Source organism: Leptonychotes weddellii, chromosome 14 (genome assembly GCF_054177405.1).
Source record: "Leptonychotes weddellii isolate Sample4059 chromosome 14, ASM5417740v2, whole genome shotgun sequence".
Taxonomy (NCBI): domain Eukaryota; kingdom Metazoa; phylum Chordata; class Mammalia; order Carnivora; family Phocidae; genus Leptonychotes; species Leptonychotes weddellii.
The window spans coordinates 80,434,099-80,455,240 of NC_138382.1; the positions used below are offsets into that span (position 1 = coordinate 80,434,099).

Sequence of the window (21,142 nt, forward strand, 5' to 3'; positions counted from 1 at the left end):
TGCCTCTGCAGGCTCCTGAGCCCCTCTCCCCCACCCCTGCCTCCTGTCTCCGCAGGCTCCTGAGCCCCTCTCCCCCACCCCTGCCTCCTGTCTCCGCAGGGAGCCTGCCAGCTGGTGAGCACAATTTCCCTTTCCAGTTCCTGCTTCCTGGTAAGAGCCCAGCCTGGCCTGGCCAGGCCTGCTGCTGACAGTTGGTGGACAGGAGGTGGGACAGGGGACAGTTGGGTGCCATTCCCTGCTCTTTCTCCAGCCACAGCGCCCACGTCCTTCGAGGGCCCCTTTGGGAAGATTGTCCACCAGGTGCGGGCCACCATTGACACACCACGTTTTTCCAAGGATCACCAGTGCAGCCGTGTATTCTATATTTTGAGCCCCCTGAACCTGAACAGCATCCCAGACATTGAGGTGAGGATGGAGCCGTGGTTCCTGGCTGATGCCCTACCCCCAGGCTCAGAGATGAGGTGGCTGGGATCTAGAAGAGCACTGTGCAGTGTCTGGGGGGCAGGGTTAGCAGGGCTGAGTGGGCTTGTCCAGGGGCTGCAGAGATCTAGGCTGCCCATACCTGCCAAACACTTAATTACTGCCCTCCCCTCAAGCAACCCAACGTGGCCTCCACTACCAAGAAGTTCTCCTATAAGCTGGTGAAGACAGGCAGTGTGGTCCTCACCGCCAGCACTGACCTCCGCGGCTACGTGGTAGGGCAGGTGCTGCGGCTGCAGGCTGACATCGAGAACCAGTCAGGCAAGGACACGAGCCCTGTGGTAGCCAGTCTGCTGCAGGTCAGAGTCCTCTCTGGCTGTCAAGGCCTGTCCCCACGGGGCTGGAGGAGGGGGAGGTGACTGGCCTGCCAGGCTCACAGGCTGGCCCTTCCCCAGAAAGTGTCCTACAAGGCCAAGCGCTGGGTCCATGACGTGCGGACCATCGCAGAAGTAGAGGGTGCAGGTGTCAAGGCCTGGAGGCGGGCACAGTGGCAAGAGCAGATCCTGGTGCCTGCCCTGCCCCAGTCAGCCCTGCCAGGCTGCAGCCTCATCCACGTGGACTACTACCTGCAGGTGCTGGGGGTTGGAGGGAGTGTGGTGGGGAAAGGGGGCTGGGTAGCCTAGCCTCACTCTCCCATCCTCCCCAGGTCTCCCTGAAGGTGCCTGAAGCCACTGTGACCCTCCCTGTCTTCATCGGCAATATCGCTGTGAACCACGCCCCGATGAGCCTCCGGCCAGGCCCAGGGCTGCCTCCTGGGGTGCCAGTCCCCGTGGTGCCCTCGGCGCCGCCCCAGGAGGAGGCCGAGGCTGCGGCCAGCAGCCCCCGCTTCGCAGATGCAGTCTCCCTCTCCACGGAGAGCCACTCACATGAGCAGCCATTGCCTGCTGCCTTTGGCTCTGTGCCTGGTGCCCCTGAACCCCGCCCTCAGGATGGCAGCCCTGCTCCCCACCCATTGCCCCCTCCCTTGTGCATCTCCACAGGTGCCACAGTCCCCTACTTTGCAGAGGGTTCCGGAGGGCCAGTGCCCACCAACAGTACCTTGATCCTGCCCCCAGAGTACAGTTCGTGGGGCTATCCCTATGGTGAGTGAGGGGCCTGGGGCCGGGTGGGGGAGAGGGCACCATGAACCCCATGCAGACCTCGTTCTCTCTCCGCAGAGGCCCCGCCATCCTATGAGCAGAGCTGTGGCGGTGCAGATCCCAGCCTGACACCTGGGAGCTGACCCTGTGCCGCCTTCTCCGGGTGGGCTGACCTTTGCCCTGGGACCGGGCACCCAGGGCCTTGTGCCTTCTTCGCTCCCGGCCTGACCCGGCCCACTCAGGACCCGCTGCTGCCCGGCTGCTCCTTTCAGCCTCTGCCTAGGGACCAGCCTCTCCCCAGGGGCCTGGGGCCTGGAGAGATGCCGTGTAAATAAAGCACTTCATTTGTAGAGCTAGGCACAGGACAGCCTCTCGGGCACCCTCTTCCCGCCCGGTGCATAGCAGCCTAGCCCTGGGTGCCCCTCCTGGGCATGCACCCCCCACTCCTGGTCCTGCTCGCCCTTCCTTCAGTCCTGGAACCCCGCCTATGGGCCGCCCCATCCTCTCCAGTGCGCATGCCCCTCTCCTTGGTTCTGGGCGTCTCCTTCCAGGTGCCTAGGGCTTAGATGACTGGCCCGGGGGAGCGGGACCAGCATGGACTGGGTACCTTTAACTCAGGCCGGGGCTGGTGCTCGTTCTCATGGTTCTGCTTAAGGATGTGCCCTCAGAGTGGGGCTTGCATGTCTGGAGCCTTGGTGTTAATTTAAAATGTATTTGTAATGTGGGGAGAAGAGCACCCCTGTAAGGTTTTATTGACACACTTTGGGCTTGCCCATCCAGCACCCATCATTCCAGGTGGCGGAGTTCAGATCTCCTGCACCAGAGGAAATCCTGTGGGGGGTGACCAGGTGGGCTTGCCCACGTGCCCACCCCTTGTGCTGTTCCCTTATCCTTGGCCTCAAGTCTCAAGTTCCTGCTGTCACCACTGCCACCCACGTCTGGCTCTGAGGGATACTGCTGCTCGTCTCCCATGAACACCCAAGCCCATGCCTGCTCCCGAGGTCCCTTTCAAATGCCTGTTGTCTAGGATTCAAGGAACCCAAGAACAAATAAAGTCAGGGTTCGGCAGAGCAACGTTTACCAAAGGGGCATCCTGCAGGTGTTCCAGTGCTGTGGGGAGGCCTGTAAATGCCCAATGGGGCCAGTGATCTGGACCGTGCTTTGGGAAATACTGGAGGTGGGATTAAGATAAGACTTTGGGTTGAAATTCCGTATCTGACATACGGTGAGGGAGTGACCTTGGGTAAGTGTCTCAGTTACCTTAATCTATAACAAACTTACGGGACTAGGACTGGACATATTGAACCCCCTGCCTCCCCACCCCCCGCCCTTGGGGGTTTATTTCTTGTACACTTAACAGTTCAGATAGCTGTTATTCTCAGGTTGAGGCTTCCACCCCGGGGTTCAGGGTGGCCATTCCAGACTTCACCATCAGCCAATTTCCTGGGCCTGCTCCTGTAACTTCTGGGAGGCTACAGGCTGGGAAGTAGATTGAATCACTTGTGCAAACATCCCATTGGCCACTCTTGACAGAAATGTGCTCCTTAGCCAGGCAGCCATGTACCCAGCTAAAATGTTACTATTTGTGGAACAAGGAGAGGATGAACATTGGAGAAAAGCTCAAAATATGCCACAGGGAGGATAATCTGTAAACCATCCATTAGGCCTCATTGTTGGAAACCTGCCTGGCTTTCAACCCCATCTCAGCGTCTCAACAGTTAGGCGGTCTTGAGGGCACTCAACTCCCTTGCTTTAGTTTGTTCACTCAACCCACGTCTCATGACTGACCTGATGGTTATACAGTTCACATGGCATGTGTCAAAAACAGCACTTGATATAAGTGATCAGTGATCACACAAGGATAGGGTGGGTTGGGCTTACAGTGCAAAATGGGGACACATTCACTTACAGTCAATATTTGCCTGGTAAAGGACTTTCTCTCCACATCTGATTTATTCATTCAACAAATATATATTTTTTTTCTTAAGATTTTATTTGACAGAGAGTGTGCACAGTAGGCAGAGTGGCAGGCAGAGGGGGAAGCAGGCTCCCTGCTGAGCAAGGAGCCCAATGTGGGACTCAATCCCAGGACCCTGAGATAATGACCTGAGCCGAAGGCAGCTGCTTAACCGACTGAGCCACCCAGGTGCCCCTCAACAAATATTTGTCTCCTTCATGCCAAGCATTGTTATAGGCAGTAGGGCACACAAGATAAAAATCTCTGTCTGTCTGGACTTCTAAGTGGGAAAGACAACATAGCAGTGAAGTGCCATGGAGTCAAAGCAAGGAAGTTCTGGGAAGCAGTATTGTTTTCAATAGAGAGGTCAGGGAAGGCTTCCCTGAAGAAGTGGTATTTGAAACCCGAGGACGGTAGAGACACTGCGGAGATAACGCAGGAGTGGAGATGGGGAGGATGGTGCCAGAGAGGCGTATATGGGTGAAGGTGGGTCAGGTTGGGCTGTGCAGGCTGGGACTATTGAGCTTCCAGTCATGAGGCTCAGAGCTGGGGTCCTAAGCCTGTCAGGAGCTGACTTAGGCTGTCCCAGAGAAACCTGGGAAGATTTTCTAGGTACTTACATTCGTCCACTTCCTCCTCTGCACCTCTGTGCATGGTCAATGCCCACCTTAGTTACTTTTTCCTGCAGTCCCGTGAGAGTGAGCCATCATAAGCCAGGGGGAGGCAGGATTAGCCTTCGACTCAGGGCCTCCTCAGTTCTCGCTGCAAAGACTGGCCAGAGAAACCCAATTTCAGTCTATATTTCTTTCCTCAACTCCCAGAAGATGGTAAAAATAGGCCTTAGGGAACGGGTGGGCGAAGCCAGTTTATGTGATGCTGTCCATGAGGGCTGCTTGGTGTGCAGAGATCTCTGTGCATAACTGGCTGGCAGGCTGGCGGGTAGGTGCCGATTCAAAGAGCTTGGGGTGGCTCACGGAGGCTGCCCAGACGGAGCACACCTCCTAACTGGAGCATCCCGCACGAGCGGGGGGCAGTCCTCCTGGGGACGTTCCCCGCCCCACCCCCAGCCTTCCCAATCAGAACACAGTCCCCGTCCAGAGCGCACTTTCCTAGCGGGACACCCTCCCTAGTCAGAGCATCGTCTCCCACAGCGGAAGTGCTCCCTGGCCAGAGCATGCCCCGAGGCCAGGGCACCTCCCCTAACCGAAGCACCCCAAACGGAGGCAACTCTCCTCATTGAGACATCCTCCCAAAGCCGGGGCAATCCTCCCCACCGGCACATTCCCCTCCCCTGTCGGGGCAGGCTTCTCGGTCGCCACAACGCGGGCACCCACTCCTAGCAGGACACCCCCCCCCCGGCCGGGGCACCCCCACCACCGGGTACGGCCCAGAAGCACCCTCCGGGTGGGCATTCCTCACAACCAAGCCCCTGCCCACCAACCCGGGAATACCCGCGAACCCGGGCACCGCCCTAGGACGCAAGTCAGGATCCGCCTTCTGCGAAGGTCGACGGAAGAAAAGTGTGTCCGGGGTTAGAGGTCAGGGATCCTTCTCCACCCCAGCCAGCCCACCAGAATGCCCACGTAGAAGGAAAAGATATTTGTGAAAACGGGAGAACGAAGCCCAGCCGCCGCGACGCCTCCGGAAGGCCGCTGCGTCCGGCTCCGCCCCCCGCTCGGCCCGCGCGCCCCGGTTCCGGCCGGCGCAGGCTCGCGCCGGGGACGCCGCACGCCGGGCCGTAGTGCGCGGGCGCGGGCGCGGGCGCAGGCGCAGACGCGCGCGGCCAGCCCCGCCCCGCCCTGGGCCGCGAGGCGCGGGCGGGGCGATGGCGCGCGGGAGGGGCGGGGCCACGCTGCGGGCCCGGGCCATGGCCGCCGCGGATGCCGAGGTGAGGAGCGGGGCGGCGGGCCGGCGGGGGCGGCGGGCGCGGCGGCGGCGGGCGCGGAGCCGGCGGGCAGGCGGGGCGCGCGGGCGCGGGCGGGGGCGCCGAGCCGGAGGGGGCCGGGCGGGCCCGCGCCTCCCCGCCGCCGCCGCCGTCGCCGCGCCTCAGGCCGAGGCCGGGCCGAGGCCGCCGGCGTCCGGGCCGCGCCGCGCGGGGCGCGCTTTGTGCGGCGGGCGGGCGGGGGGCGGCCGGCGGGCGGGGGGCGGCGGGCGGGGCGCGGGGTGAGGGCCGGCTGCCCGCGTCCGCGCCGCCCGCCCCCGCGCGCCCCGGGCCTCGGCCGGGAGCCCCGCGGAAGGGGCGGAGGACAAAAGGGAAAGTGGGGCGAGCCGGCCAACTTCGCGGCGCGAGCCGAGGCGAGGCCGTCCGCTCCCGGCGCCTCTCCTGCGCCCCGCTGACCTTTCACTTTGTTCCGAATAGGATGGCACCGTCTTTAACGAAAAGTTGGCCGGCCCGGCGCGCTTCTCCCCAGACAATGCTGCCCAGCCCTGGCGGCTGTCAGAAGCAGGAATGCACGACTTCAGTTTATTTCTAAACAGACTGCTTAAACGGGCTTTGGACATAAAAAGTTCCCCTTTTTTGTTAATGCTGTTTAGTCGTCCCTTTTGCCGATTCTCAAGGATAGTTTGTTTCCTAGCTTGTAGCAGCACTGAGACCAAACTCTTGTGAGATGGACCACTAGCTTCCCACGGAAGGGAAAAGCAAGCAGGAGGCAGTGTGCCCGTGGAAATGCAGAAATAGTGCGGGCTTCGGGCTGACAGAAGGGACCAGTTTGGAAAAAAGTGATGATCTCTGAGTTTTTCTCTGAAAGTACTTCGTGTGTAGCAATAAACGTGGGGACTTCAGAAAGCTCAGGTGTGGTAATACAGTCATCTGGTGCATACACTTAACTGTGTCTTTTGATCGAAGTAATGTGTGGTCTTCTTATTTCTGATCTTTTTCGTGTATCTTTGGGAGTGTTGATAGTAAGTACACTGGGAGGGTGCAGGGGATTTTTAAAGTGCAATGCGAGGAGTATTAATTGAATTCTTATCACACACTCAAGGAATGTATGAGGCTCTGGGACAAGTAGGTAAATTGGGTAACTTTAAAAGTCACTTCCAGGTTTGTGGAGAAAAGATGTGTACGGAGTGATGATATTTATTGGGCACTCGCTGTGGCTCGCGGCCCTGTGATTTACTTCAGGTAAGTTCTCTCGTTTACCTTTCTCTGCTCTGTGCGGCAGGTACTATTATTTCCTACTTAGCAGGCAAGGAAAACACGACTTGGAAGAGATTGAATGACTTCATAGTCCGTTGTAGGACTAGCACTTGTTGGGTGTTTGGCACATAGTAGGTTTTTAATAAATAACTGATGAGCAAATGACCCCAGATGGCTCTCATTCCACGATCAGCCTTGAATAGAGGGCTTAACTCAGCTGGTGGTAATGACAGCCTGTTTACTAAGCCCTTACCTGTGTCCAATCCTGTTGTGGTGCTTTGCGTGAATTCACTCATTAAAGCCTGACAGCGATCTTCCGAGGTGGGTACTGTTCTGTTCCCGTTTGCAGATGAAGAAACAGGCACAGTGCATCCCAGCGTCTCAGACTTTGTGCTGGAGAGGATGTATGCAGGCAGTTTAGCTCACTGAACATGTGCTGTGTCCGTGGTGGTCATTTTCACGAAATGAAAGCTCTGGGTTTAGATTCATGATCTTAAGTGTTTATTGTGGAGGTGCATTGATAGGGTAAGGGGCCTCCTGGACGGTGGGTAGGCATAAGATCATCTCTTGCCACTAAATCTGTGAAATGGTTAGTGGATCAGGGTTCACTGATTGCCAAATGATTAAACCAGCAAAGTGAACATTTGAAACTTACCTAATTGCCTGTTTGTTCTTTTCTCTTTTCCTTGACCTCGAAAGAGAGTCACCACTTTTTCACACTAAAGAGAACTAGTAAGCTAGTGGAATATATCCCCTGCTCCCATTTTGTGGATTAGTAAGTGGGGGCTCCTGGGGTTTAATGTATGTTCAGGATCGCCCAGGACCAGAGCATAGGGTAATGTACTTGATTTAAGGCTTTTGACCCAGCAAAATGTCTCCTTTTAGCAGGAGAGCCTTCCCAGGCAGATTGTATGCTTCATATTCTAGCAGGGTGGCAACTTTGTATCTCTTTTTTAAAACTTACTTTTTTGTTAAAATAATATAAGCACATGTACATAGTTTAAAAAGTCAGATAGTGTTGGGGCACCTGGCTGGCTCATTCCATAAGACTCTTGATCTCAGGGTGGTGAGTTCAAGCTCCATATTGGGTGTGGAGCCTACTTAGACTCCCTCCCCCCAAAAAAAAATACTGAAGGAAGTTAAAAAAAAAAAAAAAGTCAAATAGTTCTAAAAGACCTTTTTTTTTTTTTTTTAAAGATTTTATTTATTTGAGAGAGAGAATGAGAGACAGAGCATGAGAGGGAAGCGGGTCAGAGGGAGAAGCAGACCCCCCGCTGAGCAGGGAGCCCCATGTGGGACTCGATCCCGGGACTCCAGGATCATGACCTGAGCCGAAGGCAGTCGCTTAACCAACTGAGCCACCCAGGCGCCCCCTAAAAGACCTTTTAAAAAGGCCACCCTCCTCCTCCTCTCTTGCCTTTCTAGAGAGGCAGCAGCCACTTGACACTCTTAACATTTGCTTCATGTGTCTAAATAATATGTTTGTGTTGCCATGTCTTCATTCACCAATTTTAGGGGTTATTTGTTGGCTTCCACTAATGGTAGATGATGACTTCAGTTCTCTCATACTCTGTTACCTGGAACACTCAGTTTTGGTTAAATTCGTACCCAAAATCATCAGTTCAGGTCATTATTGTGCCATGCAGTTGCTTTTCTTTCCTTTTCTTTCTTTTTAAGATTTTATTTTTTTAAAAAGATTTTATCTTAGAGAGCATGTGAGTGGAGGGAGGGGCAGAGGGGGAGGGAGAAAATCTTAAGTAGACTCTGTGCTGAGCTGTGCTGATCCCACGACCCTGAGATCATGACCTGAGCCAAAACCAAGAATAGGACGCTTAACCGACTGAGCCACCCATGCACCCCTTAAGATTTTATTTTTAAGTAATCTCTACACCCAGTGTGGGGCTCGAACTCACAACCCTGAGATCAGAGTCACAGGCTCCACCAAGCCAGCCAGGCACCCTGTATTTCTTTTTTTTATACAGCCTTTTTTCTTTCTTGGAGTTAATGATTGCCTCATTTTTCATTTGCCTGGTTTCCTTTGAACTTCAGAATAACGTTCTTGCACTTTCTATTCCGTGAAATGTTTCTCAATTTAAGTTTCCTCCACTTTGCCCTGTCAGCTCACCATTTGCTTCTTTGGTGCTCCTGAGTCACTCTGCCCAAGTCAGGATGTGCTTGTTCTCTTGGCTTGGTGCACACTGACATCCTGGGAATTGCCCCCATCATTCTCTAGTGATGAATCCCTTTCCCTGCATCTAATGGCTCCTCTCTGTGTGTTTACTCACTCGTGGTGGTAGAACACATTCTCTAATAGCTTACCAGTAGTTTTTTGGGAGGCAAACTTTTGGGACTTGCATGTCTGAAAATGTACTTATTCTACCATCACACTGAAAGATTATGTTTGGCTGGGCTTGGCATTCCAGGTTGGAGGTAGTTTTTAAGTTATTGCTCCCATATCTTCTAGTTTTCATTGTTGCTGTTGAGAAGTCCAGTTTGATCTCAGTCCTTTTAACCATGATTCCCCCAACACATTTTTAGGATCATTACATCCCACAGTTTTTATGATGTGTCTTAATGGTAGCCTATTTTCATTATCATGCAGGATATTAAGTAGCTTGAAATCTGGAGATTGATGCCCTTTTGTTGGTAGGAAATTTTGTACAATATGTTTGAGATAGTTTATTTTCTACTATTTCAGTTGGATATTGTACTTCCTGTACTAAATATTCTAATTTTTATTTATTTTTTAAAAAGTTTTTACTTATTTAGAGTGGAGAGGGAGAGAGAGAGCGCACTCAAGCAGGGGGAGGGGCACAGGCAGAGGGAGAGAGAGAATCTCAAGCAGACTCTGTGCTGAGTGCAGAGCCCAACCTTGAGATCATGACCTGAGCTGAAACCAAGAGTTGGACGCTTAACCGATTGAGCCATTCAGGCACCCCAGTATTCTAATTTTTAAAAGCTTTTTATCCTGGTCGTGACTTAATCTTTTTGTTTTACTTTTTGGGAGCATTTTTGACTGTTCTTTCACTGAATTTTTAACTTTTCTTGTCATATTTTCATGTTCTTTATTCTGTCTTCCTTTTTTAATGCTTCCTATTCTTGTTTAATGTATATAGTATCTGCTTGATTTCAGTTAAATTTCTTAAAATCCAATTAAAACTTTAAAAAACTATTTTATTGGGCACCTGGGTGCTTCAGTTGATTAGGCATCCAACTCTTTTTTTTAAGATTTTATTTATTTATTTGACGGATAGAGAGCGAGCACAAGTAGGCAGAGCAGCAGGCAGAGGGAGAGGGAGAAGCAGGCTCTCCGCCGAGCAGGGAGCCTGATGTGGGGCTCGATCCCAGGACCCTGGAATCATGACCCGATCGGAAAGCAGACGATTAACCAACTGAGCCACCTGGGCGCCCCCCCCCTTTTTTTTTTTTTTTTTAAAGATTTTATATATTTATTTGGGGGAGAGAGAGAAAGAGGGAGGGAGAACACAAGCGGGGAGGAAGCACAGAGGGTGAGGGAGAAGCAGACCTCCTGCTGAGCAGGGAGCCCAATGTGATCCCAGGACCCTGATATCATGACCTGGACTGAAGGCAGATGCTTAACCCACAGAGCCACTCAAGCGCCCAGTGTCTGACTCTTGATCTGGACTCAGGTCTTGATCTTAGGGTGGTGAGTTCAAGCCCCACGTTGGGCTCCACGCTGGGCCTGTGGCCTACTTAAAAAAAATTATTTTAAAATTACTGTTTTTCTGATTTTTTTCTTTTTCTGATCTTTTTCTTTCTTTCTGGACAGCTTCTCCCAGTGTCTGGTGATGGTTGGCTCTTTATTCACCTTTAAGAATAAAGTGCTAAAAATGGAAAGCTTGAGTGTTTGGGGGCTTGTTTACTTGTTGCTTCAGTGGAGGGTGATGACTGACTTTTTTGTTGGCTCTCTAAATGTTACTGTCCCCTGGTTTTACTTCTTCAGAGAAGGCTCCATCAGTCTTTTGCCTTGTTGCTGTTGAGCTGGACATTCTGGAGCTAGGTTAAAGGGCAGGAGGAGGAAGAGGAGGGTCTTCCCGTGTCTCAGTACATAGCCTTGACCTAATTTCCCTGCTTTCAGTTGTGGAGCTTACTCCTGTTCTTTGTGCCCGCGGTCCCCAAGTGTGGTACACTTCTGGTAGAGTTCTTACTGAGCTAGCCCTCTGGTCTCTGCAGCTACCATAGAGGAGTGCTTGTCTGAGTGTGTAGGGGGTGCCTGGGGACCTGAGAGTCCAACACCTTCTAGGTGGATTTTTACACCCACACTCCTTTTTAGCTCCAGGCATCACCCCATCTTCTGAGCCTCTCCATAGTCCTGTGGGATCAGTCAGCCTGCTTCTCAGCAGTAACCTCCTTTTTTAGATTTATTTTTATTTTTTAAAGATTTTATTTATTTATTTGACAGAGAGAGACAGAGAGGGAACACAAGCAGGGGGAGTGGGAGAGGGAGAAGCAGGCTTCCCGCGGAGCAGGGAGCCCGATGCAGGACTCGATCCCAGGACCCTGGGATCGCGATCTGAGCCGAAGGCAGACGCTTAATGACTGAGCCACCCAGGCGCCCCAGTAACCTCCTTCTTTAGGTTCCTCTTCCTCCGCTCTGTATAGTGATTTAGCTCTTCTCCATCTTCCTATTTGTGTTTCGTGTAGGGGTTTCAAATGTGTCTTAGGTGGAGTTTATGTTTCTCTTTCCTGTTCTTGTCTTTGGTTGATTTTTGATGAGGGAAGGGGGTGGAAAGCATTCTGTCACGTAGAAATCAGAAGGATTTACTGTAAATCTTGAGAAGTGAGTTTTCCCCCACACTAAAAGCATAGCTCCCCTGTGGAAAGGGCTGCCCCTCTCAGGATCTATGTGGCTTGTGTTTCTGGACTCATTACTGGGGAAGGTTCTGGAGTCATAATAAAGGTAAGCAAGAGCGATGAGTGTATCTTAGCCCTAATGCTCAGAAGGACACCTGGAGGTGGAGGCTTAGTTGTTGGAGATCTCATGTGTGATGAGTGCCAGAGTGGGGGCTACAGTCCTTGTTTCCTGCTTCTGCTTCCTGTCCTGTCACAAAACAGTTTTGTATTGTTTGACCACATTTTATTGAACTTGTCTTTGAAAATAATTGAACAATAAGAGCCATGTTTTGGGCTTTTCTTTAGGAACTTCATTTGGTATTTCATTGGACTTACTATGTTTGATGGAAGCTTTTATCTTATAGTAAGTGGGCAGTTTGATTTCAAGTTACAGTGCTGACTCAGCTAGTCACATAGGGCATAATTATTGGAGCCCAGTTACTCTGGCCTACTGTAGGTGTGGTATAGAAAGTGTCAGTTCCAGATTTTGAGACGTCCTCCCATTTACTGTTCTGCTTTTATTTAACTTCTAGTATTTTCACTTATTTAAAAAAAAACTCTTCACAGGTTTTGGATTTTGAAAACCAACTCTTTGAAGGTGGCATTTCCTTTGAAATTGTGTCTTCCTAGATGAGAGGTCACTTTCCCAATTGCATCACTGTCTGTTGGTATTTTACTTAGAAAAGTTTTTGGACTGCTTTTGGCACCCCAGTTTTAATAGGTTTGTTTGTAAGTTCCGATCAGAGTATATTTTAAATGATCTTTCCAGGGGGTCTGTAAGCATTTATTGAGTACCTTCTGTTTGTGAAGTGCTAGTCTATGTCCTCTGTAAGAGGATATGCACATTTTTACAAAATGTAAAAATGTGGTAGAGCAAATATTACCAAGCAGGAAATGAGATGGAATCAGTTAAAAGTAAACAAGAAAAGGGCTGTGCTCCTGCATTCGTCGCTGCAGCCAGACCTGTGTTGGGAAAGGCTCCTTGAGGAAGATGGGTTAGTCCAGGTCTTAAAGGAGGTAAGGCATGAGTTGGAACGGTGAGGTACAATATGTACATTTCTTTAAAAAAAAGGGCATTTTAACACATTCAGAAAATTGAAACCTGATAATGCCAAATATTTGTCATCTGTTTTTTTTTTTTTCTGATCCTTGTGAATGTGCATGTTCATATTTAAAAGTGGCTATACTCAGTGAGTATGTGCTGTTTGCGTTCTCCTCTTTCGTGTATTATTTCCTGTGCATCCACATCTTTAACATTTTTAATGGCCACGTGGTGTGTTTTGTAGAGATGTCCCAGTTTCTTCAATCATGAATTGGGTGAGTCTGTATCCTTTGGTACAGGGTGGAATTACTAGGTCAGAAGGGGCGAGTGGCACGAGGTGAGGCTGGAGAGGCAGGGCCAGGTCATATAGGGTCTTGTTGCCTTGGTAACGAGTTGGTGGTTTCCTAAGCACTGTAGACAGTCATTGAAGGATTTTAGGCACAGAATGCTATTTTAAAAAGACGACTGGCTGCGGTGTGGAGAGTGGATTGAAGGAAGGCCAGAGAAGAAGCAGGGGGACTAGTGAGTAGGCCTGGGCCTGGTGACATGGTGGAGTTGCAGAGGCCAGGGAATGGAGTCAAAGTATGTATATGTGCAAATTTAATTTTTTGAGTAGGTAAGACAGTTACATGATTCAAAATTTAAAAAAAAAGAAGTATAAAGTGAAACATCTCTCTCCTTTGTTCCCTAGCACTCAATTCTCTTGGCAGGCCACCAGTATTATTGTGGAGCCCTATACAGGCAAGTACATACGTAGATATTTTAGACTTTTTATTACAGAACTTTTCAAACCTATTTATAAGTAGATATATGGTGGAAGAATGAGCCCCCTCATACCTGTCTCCTCGCATCAACAGTTACTTCCTCATGGACAGCCCCCAATCCATCTATGAATATATATTTCAGTTCATATAAATATTTCAGTCAATAAATATGTAGTTACTGTTCATATTTCTTATTTCATTTCAAATTAGGAACAAAATATGGTCTATTCATTGTCCTTGCTAGATTTCTCTTAAATCTCAATATATTGATTGGCATGTCTTTATTTTTCCTTCACAGTTGTTTTGAAGATAATGGTTCATTTGTCCCAAAGCTTTCCATAATCTTGATTTTGCTGATTGCATTGCTATGTTAACATGTTCCTCTGTTCTCTATATTTACTGTCATTGCGATTTAAGATCCAGAGCTGATGCTTTCCATTATGCTAGCCATCATGCCACTCTTGAGCAGTTGAAACATGGTTAGTGTGGATTAAGATGTGCTGTAAGTGCAAAATACAGGATTTTGAAGACTTAGTGTGAAAAGGAGAATGTAAAGTATCACATTAATACTGCAAAAAATACTGATTGCATGTTGAAATAGCATATTTTGGATATATTGGGTTGAATATTACTAAAAGTAATTTGTGTTTCTAATTCCTTTTTTTAAATGTGATTACTAGAAAATTGAAGATTATAGACCCGGCTCATGCTTGTGGCTCACATTATCTTTCAGTTGGACAGCCCAGGGCTAGAGGCTGCATCAGATGTAGGTTTGTCTTTTTAAAACTTTTTTTTTTTTTTTTTAAGCCAGAATACTTTGTAACTAGTACTGAGTTGTTGTTTTTTAATCAGGCATAAGAAGTCTGGTCATCTTGCTTTGCGATGTTAACAATCATTGATATTTATTGCTCAGGATCATTAACTGCAAAATGGCAGACTTTCTTCCTTTATTATCTGGAGTATTTTTACAAAGAAAAATTGTTTGGTTACCATGAAGTACAACTCATGGGAAAGGAGAGAGAGATTTTTTTTTTTTTTATTTTTTTTTATTTTTTTAAGATTTTATTTATTTATTTGAGAGAGAGAGAATGAGAGACAGCATGAGAGGGAGGAGGGTCAGAGGGAGAAGCAGACTCCCCGCCGAGCAGGGAGCCCGATGCGGGACTCAATCCTGGGACTCCAGGATCATAACCTGAGCCGAAGGCAGTCGCTTAACCGACTGAGCCACCCAGGCGCCCAGATTTTTTTTTTCATTGAAGTTTTTTGACGCACAGTATTACATTAGTTTCAATGGAAGAAGGGAGTCTTGATATTACATGGAAAGCATCTGACACCCAGTGGTCTCCTAGTAAGTGCTAGCCTGAGAAAGGCCTAGAGGGCTCTCTGTCTTGTGTAGTTTGAAAATTGTTTGCTGGGCTGGTTGTCAAACTGATTTCTGTCCTTGGAGTCTAGGTCCTCTCCCCATCAGATTCCAAGGCTAGCATGTAGGCTTAAAGAGTCTTGGTTGCTTGATCATCCTTGCTCTTCACCTGTGTTTTGTGAACTCCATGAACGCTAGAGTGAAACAAAATGCGAGCTGTATTATGGGCTGGTGAAAGGTCAGGTGTTTTCCTACCTCTGGCTCGTCTGCCCATCTGTTTTTCTTCCCTTACAGAAGTGGTCTGTTAGGATCTGCCATTATGGTTCTCTAGTATCTGTCCTCATGCCTTAAACAGATTCAGTAACAAGACTTGTAGCCAGAACATAAATACAATTTCTGGGGGAACTTTATTTATGTTATATATGTAGAAAAATACACATGTTGTGTGTACAGTTGACTCTTGAACAACGTGGGTTTGAACTGTGCGGGTCCACTTACATGCAGATTTTTTTGGATAAATATAGTACAATACTCTAAAGTATTTTCCTTATGATTTTTTTTTTTTTTTTTTTAAAGATTTTATTTATTTATTTGAGAGAGAGAGCACATGAGAGGGGAGAGGGTCAGAGGGAGAAGCAGACTCCTGCCGAGCAGGGAGCCCGATGCGGGACTCGATCCCGGGACTCCAGGATCATGACCTGAGCCGAAGGCAGTCACCCAACCAACTGAGCCACCCAGGCGCCCTTTCCTTATGATTTTCTTAATACTTTAGTGTATTTTATTGTAAGAATACGTCATATGATATACAAAATATATGTTAATTTAACTGTTTATGTTATCGGTAAGGCTTCTGGTCAACAGTAGGCTCTTAGTTCAGTTTTTGGGGAGTCAAAAGTTATATGTGGATTTTCATCTGCACGGGGGTTGGCATCCTGACCTTCCGCGTTATTCAAGTTTCAACTGTACAGATTATGTCATCTGAGACTAGAGATATAAGAGTTTTCCTTTCAAATCTGGGTGCCTTTTATTTCTTTTCCTTGCCTAATTGCTCTAACTAGAACCTCCAGTAATATGTTGAATAGAAGTGGTGAGAGCAGCCATCCCTGTCTCATTCCTGTTTTTAGGGAAAAGCTTTCAGTCTTTCACCATCGAGTATGATGTTAGCCTTGGGTTTTCGTAGATGCCTTTTATCAGTTTGAAGAAGCTACGTTCTATTCCCAGGTTGTTTAGTGTTTTTCTTTTTCTTCGTTTTTTTTTTTTTTTTTTTTTTTTAAAGATTTTATTTATTTATTTGACAGAGAGAGACACAGCGAGAGAGGGAACAGCAGCAGGGGGAGTGGGAGAGGGAGAAGCAGGCCTCCTGCCGAGCTGGAAGCCCGATGCGGGGCTTGATCCCAGGACCCTGGGATCATGACCTGAGCCGAAGGCAGACGCTTAACGACTGAGCCACCCAGGCGCCCCTCTTCGTTTGTTTTTGTTGTTGGTTTTAATCAGAAAGGGGTATTGGGTTTTAAGTGCTTCTGCATTTGTTGAGATGATCATATGGCTTTATCCTTTATTCTGTTAATATGGTGTATTGCATTGATTTTTCAGTGTTTCTGCAGTAAATCCACTTTGTCATGGTATCTAGCCTTTCTTACATCTTGCTGCATTTGGTTTGGTAGTGAGGACTTTTGCATCTGTATTCATGAAGGATATTACATTGGTCTGTGGTTTTCTTTTTTGTTGAAGTCTGAGCGTTTGGTTTGAGAGTGATATTGACTTCATGAGTTGGGAAGTATATTCTATTTTTTTGGAAGTGTTTGTGAAGGGTTGGTGTTCTTTGTTCTTTAGATGTTTGGTAGAATTCACCCCTGAAGCAGTTTGGTTCTGGGGTTTTCTTTGTTGGAAGTTTTTTCACGATTAATTTCCTCATTTCTTTTAGGGTTTCTATTCTTAAGTCACTTTTGGTGTTCTCTGTCTTTCTAGGAATTTGTTTATTTCCTCTACTTTGTTGGTATACAGTTGCTTATAGTATTCCCTTATAATTCTCTCTCTCTTTTTTCGAGGGTGGCTAGTAATATTCCCTCTTTCATTCCTGGTTAGTAATTTGGGTCTTCTGTTTTTCTTGGTCAGTTTAGCCAAAGGTTTATGAGTTACGTTGAAGTTTCAAAGAAGTAACTTCATTTTGTTGATGTTCTTTATTGTTGTTTAATTCCCTTTTCATTTATTTTCACTCTAATCTTATCTTTATTTACTTTCTTTGGCTTGCTTTAGGTTTAATTTGCCTTTTTTCTAGTTTCTTAAGGTGGAAGCTTAGGATCTTGGTTTGAGTTCTTTTCTGATGTAGGAGTTTGAGGTATGCATTTCCCTCAAAGCACTTTTTTAGCTGTGTTGATTTGTGACCCCCCAAAAAGATATATTGAAGTCCCTTACCCACCCTATGCCTCAGGATGTGACCTTATTTGGAAATGGTGTGTTGTAGACAAATTCAGATGAGGTCCAGAATAGGATGGCTCCTAGTACAATGTGATTGGTGCTGGCATAAGAGAGGAAAGTACTTTGTGAGGACAGGCATGTATGGAGGGGACAATGTGAAGACGTAAAGGGAAAGGAGAGCCATATCCTGGAGTGACACCTATAAGCCACGGAATACCAAGGCTTGCCGGCAAACACCAGAAGCTGGAGAGGGAAGAAAAACCCCCTAGAGCCATCAGAGAAATTATGGCCCAGCTGGCACCTTGATTTTGGACTTCTGGCTTCCAGAATTGAGACAATGAATTTCTGTTGTTTTAATTCACCCAGTTATGATACTCTGTTATGGCAGCCCTAGAAAACTAAAACAAGCTGCCTCCTACAAATTTTGATATGCTGTGTTTTCACTTTTTTCAGTTCAAAATATTTTCTGTTTTCCCTTGTGATATCTTTGACCCATGGTTTGGTTGATTGATTATTTATTCATTTTTTTTTTTTTTTTAAGTAGGATCCACACCCAGTGTGGGGCTTGAACTGATGATCCTGAGATTAAGTGTCAGTGCCCTGCCGACTAAGCCAGTCAGCCAGCCAGGCACCCTGACCCATGGATTATTTAGAAGTGTGTTGCTTAATTTCCAAGTATTTAGGTACTTCTTAGATTTTAATATTTTGTTAATTTTTAATATTCCATTACAGTCAGAGGATATATTTTAATTTCAACTTGTTTTAATTAATTGAAAAAAAAGGCTCAGATAATGTTCTGTCTTGAAGAGTATTTGGAGTGCCTGAACAGAATGTGTATTGTGCAGCCCTTAGGTAGGTTGTTCTCTGTGCGTTAGATGGAGCTGGTCTGTGGTGTGGAATCTTCCTCGTTCTTCCTTGTCTTTTAGTGATTCTCTTTTTTACTGGCATTAGGGTTTTGGAGTCCCCTGGTATTGTTGCATTTTCTTTTCCTTTCAGTTTTGTCAGTGTTTGCTTCATGTGTTTTGAGGTTCTGTTGTTACTTGTGAGTGTATTTATAGTTGTTACATCTGCCTGTTGTTTTGACCCTTTTTTCATTATGAAATGTCCCTCTTTGTCTCTAGCAATAGTTCTTGTTTTAAAGCCTATGTTGTCTGATAGCCGTGTAGCCCTTCCGCTTGTGGTTTGTGGTTTCTTCTTGTGGCTCTTTTTCCTGCTTTTACTTTTAAGTTCTTCATATCTTTACATCTAAGGTCTATGTTTTGTAGATAGCATACAGTTGGATCATATTTTTTTTTACCCATCAGTCTCTGCCTTTTAATTGGAATAGTTAATCCACTTATATTTAATGTAATTACTGAAAAGGTAGGATTTGTATTGTTAGTTTGGTGTTTGTTTTTTATGTATCTTAGTCTTTTGTTCCTCTGTTCCTCCATTACTTTTCTTTTGTGTTAGATAGATATTTTCCAGTGTGCAACTTTACTTCCTTCATTGTTTGACTATACTTTTGTTTCCTTGGGGAAAGAAATTTATTTACTTATTTATTTTTTGACAGAGACACAGCGAGAGAGGGAACACAAGCAGGGGGAGTGGGAGAGGGAGAAGCAGGCTTCCCGCAGAGCAGGGAACCTGATGCGGGGCTGGATCCCAGGACCCTGGGATCATGACCTGAGCTGAAGGCAGATGTTTAACAACTGAGCCACCCAGGTGCCCCATAAATAAAATCTTAAAAAAAAAAAAAATCATACAGAAGGAAACAACAGTTACAACTAAAAATGCATTTATACTGTCTTTTAGATTTACCTGGAGGACTTCCTTAACATTTCTTATAGAGTAGGTCTGCCAATGACAAATTCTTTTGTTAATATTAAATGCTTTAATTTCTTCTTCATTTATAAAAGTACTTTGGTGTGTATAGAATTCTTGGTTGACATTCTTTCAACACTTTGAGTGTGTCATCCCACTGTCTTCTGGCCTCTGTGGTTTCCGATGAGAGATCAGCTCCTAATCTTATCGAGGGTCTCTCTTATACGTCATTAAGTTGCATTTCTCTTGTTGCTTTCAAAATCCTCTGGCTTTCAGCAGTTGGAATATGATGTGTCTGGGTGAGTATGTCTTTGAGTTTATCTTATTTGGAGTTGTTGAGCTTCTTAGAATTTTCTGACTTTTCTCATTATTGCTTTCCTCTGAATTGTGAAGTCTGGGATGTGTGCTTTGTCTGTGATGCCAATGTTTACTGTTGTCTTTTACTGTAGTTACTGTGTCTTTGCATGATAACTTTGCATGGTAAGCCCAGTGCTTTAGTATTGGAGTCCGTAACATTGTAATCTGTGAATTAAAAGCATTAAAAAGAGTCAAAGCCCACTATTCTTTTTTCTTCTACTTTTGATGTGATGGGTGCGCATGGTTACGACAGTGACAAAAAGGTCCAGTCACAGTATGGCTAAAAGGTAGCACTTGGTGCAGGTGCATTTGCCTGTCATTGCTGAACTCTGCCATGTAGCATGAAACAGACCACAAACCGTGTGTGGACAAGTGAGCCTGGCTGTGTGCCACTGTATGTGTGGATATTGGGATTTGAATTTCAGATGATTTTTCGAGTTAAAAACAAAAACATCTTTGGCTTTCAGGCTGTAGAGAAACAGGCGGCAGGCTCTGGTTTGCTGACCTCTGATGGAGATGTACTCCCTGTGCTTCCAGAGCACCCTGTCCTTTGTTAGAACACATGTTTTGTGTGTGTGTGTGTGTGTGTGTGTTTTAAGTAATCTTTCCACTCAGCATGGGACTTGAACTCATGACCCAGAGATCAAGAGTCGCATATTTTACCAACTGAGCTGGCCAGGTGCCCCACATACTTTGTGTTTTAATTACTGGTTCCTTTATATGTTATTTCTTTGTTAATGTCTTAAAGGCTAGACTGTAAACTCTTTGAAGGTAGGGCTTTAGCTTTTATTACTTTCCAACCTTGAATATTACCTGGCACATTTTAGGTGATCTATAAATGTTGTAAAACTTAATGAAAAAAGGGGTGCCTGGGTGGCTCAGTCGGTGAAGGGTCTGCCTTTGGCTTGGGTCATGATCCCAGGGTCCAGGGATCGAGCCCCCCATCGGGCTCCCTGCTCCACAGGAAGCCTGCTTCTCCCTCTCCCACTCCCCTTGCTTGTGTTCCCTCTCTCACTGTCTCTCTGTCAAAAATAAATTTAAAAAATCTTTAAAAAACAAAAAAACTTAATGAAAAAGGAGAAGGAATCAAAATTGGCTTATGGATTTTTTTTTTTAGGGTAAATGTTTTGGAACTAACCATCTTCCAAATATAGGTAGGAACCATTTATTCATGCATTTGTTTGTTTTTGTGACATTTAATGCCTTTTGTTTGTCAGCCACATGAAAATAAACCTGGTGCCTTGTCCTTGGGAGGTTCTTTTATTCTAGTTTTGAGAACCACAGGCACAATTACTGTTTGATAATTGCTATTAAAAGAGAAAAATGCTACAGAAGCAGCAAAGAGGAAATGCTGAACCACTTGGGTTGATTAAAGGAAGCTTCCTGTGTGTTCATGCCTGCTGCAGACTGATACCACAGGCGTCTTGCTCGGGATTCCAAATGGAATCTTGGAGAAAGGTTGGCTTCTCCACTTGTACAGATTGGAGTGGAGAGGTGGCTGCCATCTCCCAACGAGCTGGTCATAGCCTCCCGTGGTTTTTGAACACCTGAAATGTGTCCACATCAAACTGGAATGTGCTGTGTGAAATGTATACTGGATTATAGAGACTTATTGAGATATTTCATATTTTTTTTTAGTATTGGTTGTATGTTGAAATGATAATATTATGGATATATATTGGATTAAGTAAAATTTATTAAAATTACTCCTATCTCTACACTTTTTTTTTTTTAAGATTTTATTTATTTATTTGAGAGAGAGAGAGCACAAGAGGGGGGAGGGTCAGAGGAAGAAGCAGACTCCCTGCTAAGCAGGGAGCCCGATGTGGGACTCAATCCTGGGACTCCAGGATCATGACCTGAGCCGAAGGCAGTTGCTTAACCAACTG

General features: G+C 46.7%; 2 protein-coding genes across 7 annotated transcripts in view; both read left to right on the forward strand.

Annotated features, from left to right (window-relative positions):
• The window catches only part of ARRDC1 (arrestin domain containing 1), a 9,134-nt gene extending 6,505 nt beyond the window's left edge, over positions 1–2,629 (forward strand). For 2 of the 5 annotated variants that reach the window (XM_031032442.2, XM_081804030.1), the window contains exons 3-8: positions 100–150; positions 251–405; positions 597–779; positions 876–1,052; positions 1,127–1,562; positions 1,618–2,629. In XM_031032442.2, coding sequence (XP_030888302.1) covers positions 100–150; positions 251–405; positions 597–779; positions 876–1,052; positions 1,127–1,562; positions 1,618–1,688 — 1,073 coding nt within the window. In that variant the 3' untranslated portion in view covers positions 1,689–2,629. The remainder of the gene's footprint in view (positions 1–99; positions 151–250; positions 406–596; positions 780–875; positions 1,053–1,126; positions 1,563–1,617) is intronic. The other 3 variants (XM_006737386.3, XM_031032443.2, XM_031032444.2) reach the window with 3 other exon arrangements.
• Positions 2,630–5,288: 2,659 nt separating this feature from the next.
• Positions 5,289–21,142, forward strand: part of EHMT1 (euchromatic histone lysine methyltransferase 1) — a 139,476-nt gene continuing 123,622 nt past the window's right edge. Inside the window, exon 1 of one of the 2 annotated variants that reach the window (XM_081804033.1) lies at positions 5,289–5,404. In XM_081804033.1, the coding sequence (XP_081660159.1) occupies positions 5,342–5,404 (63 nt within the window). In that variant the 5' untranslated portion in view covers positions 5,289–5,341. The remainder of the gene's footprint in view (positions 5,405–21,142) is intronic. The other variant, XM_081804034.1, reaches the window with a different exon arrangement.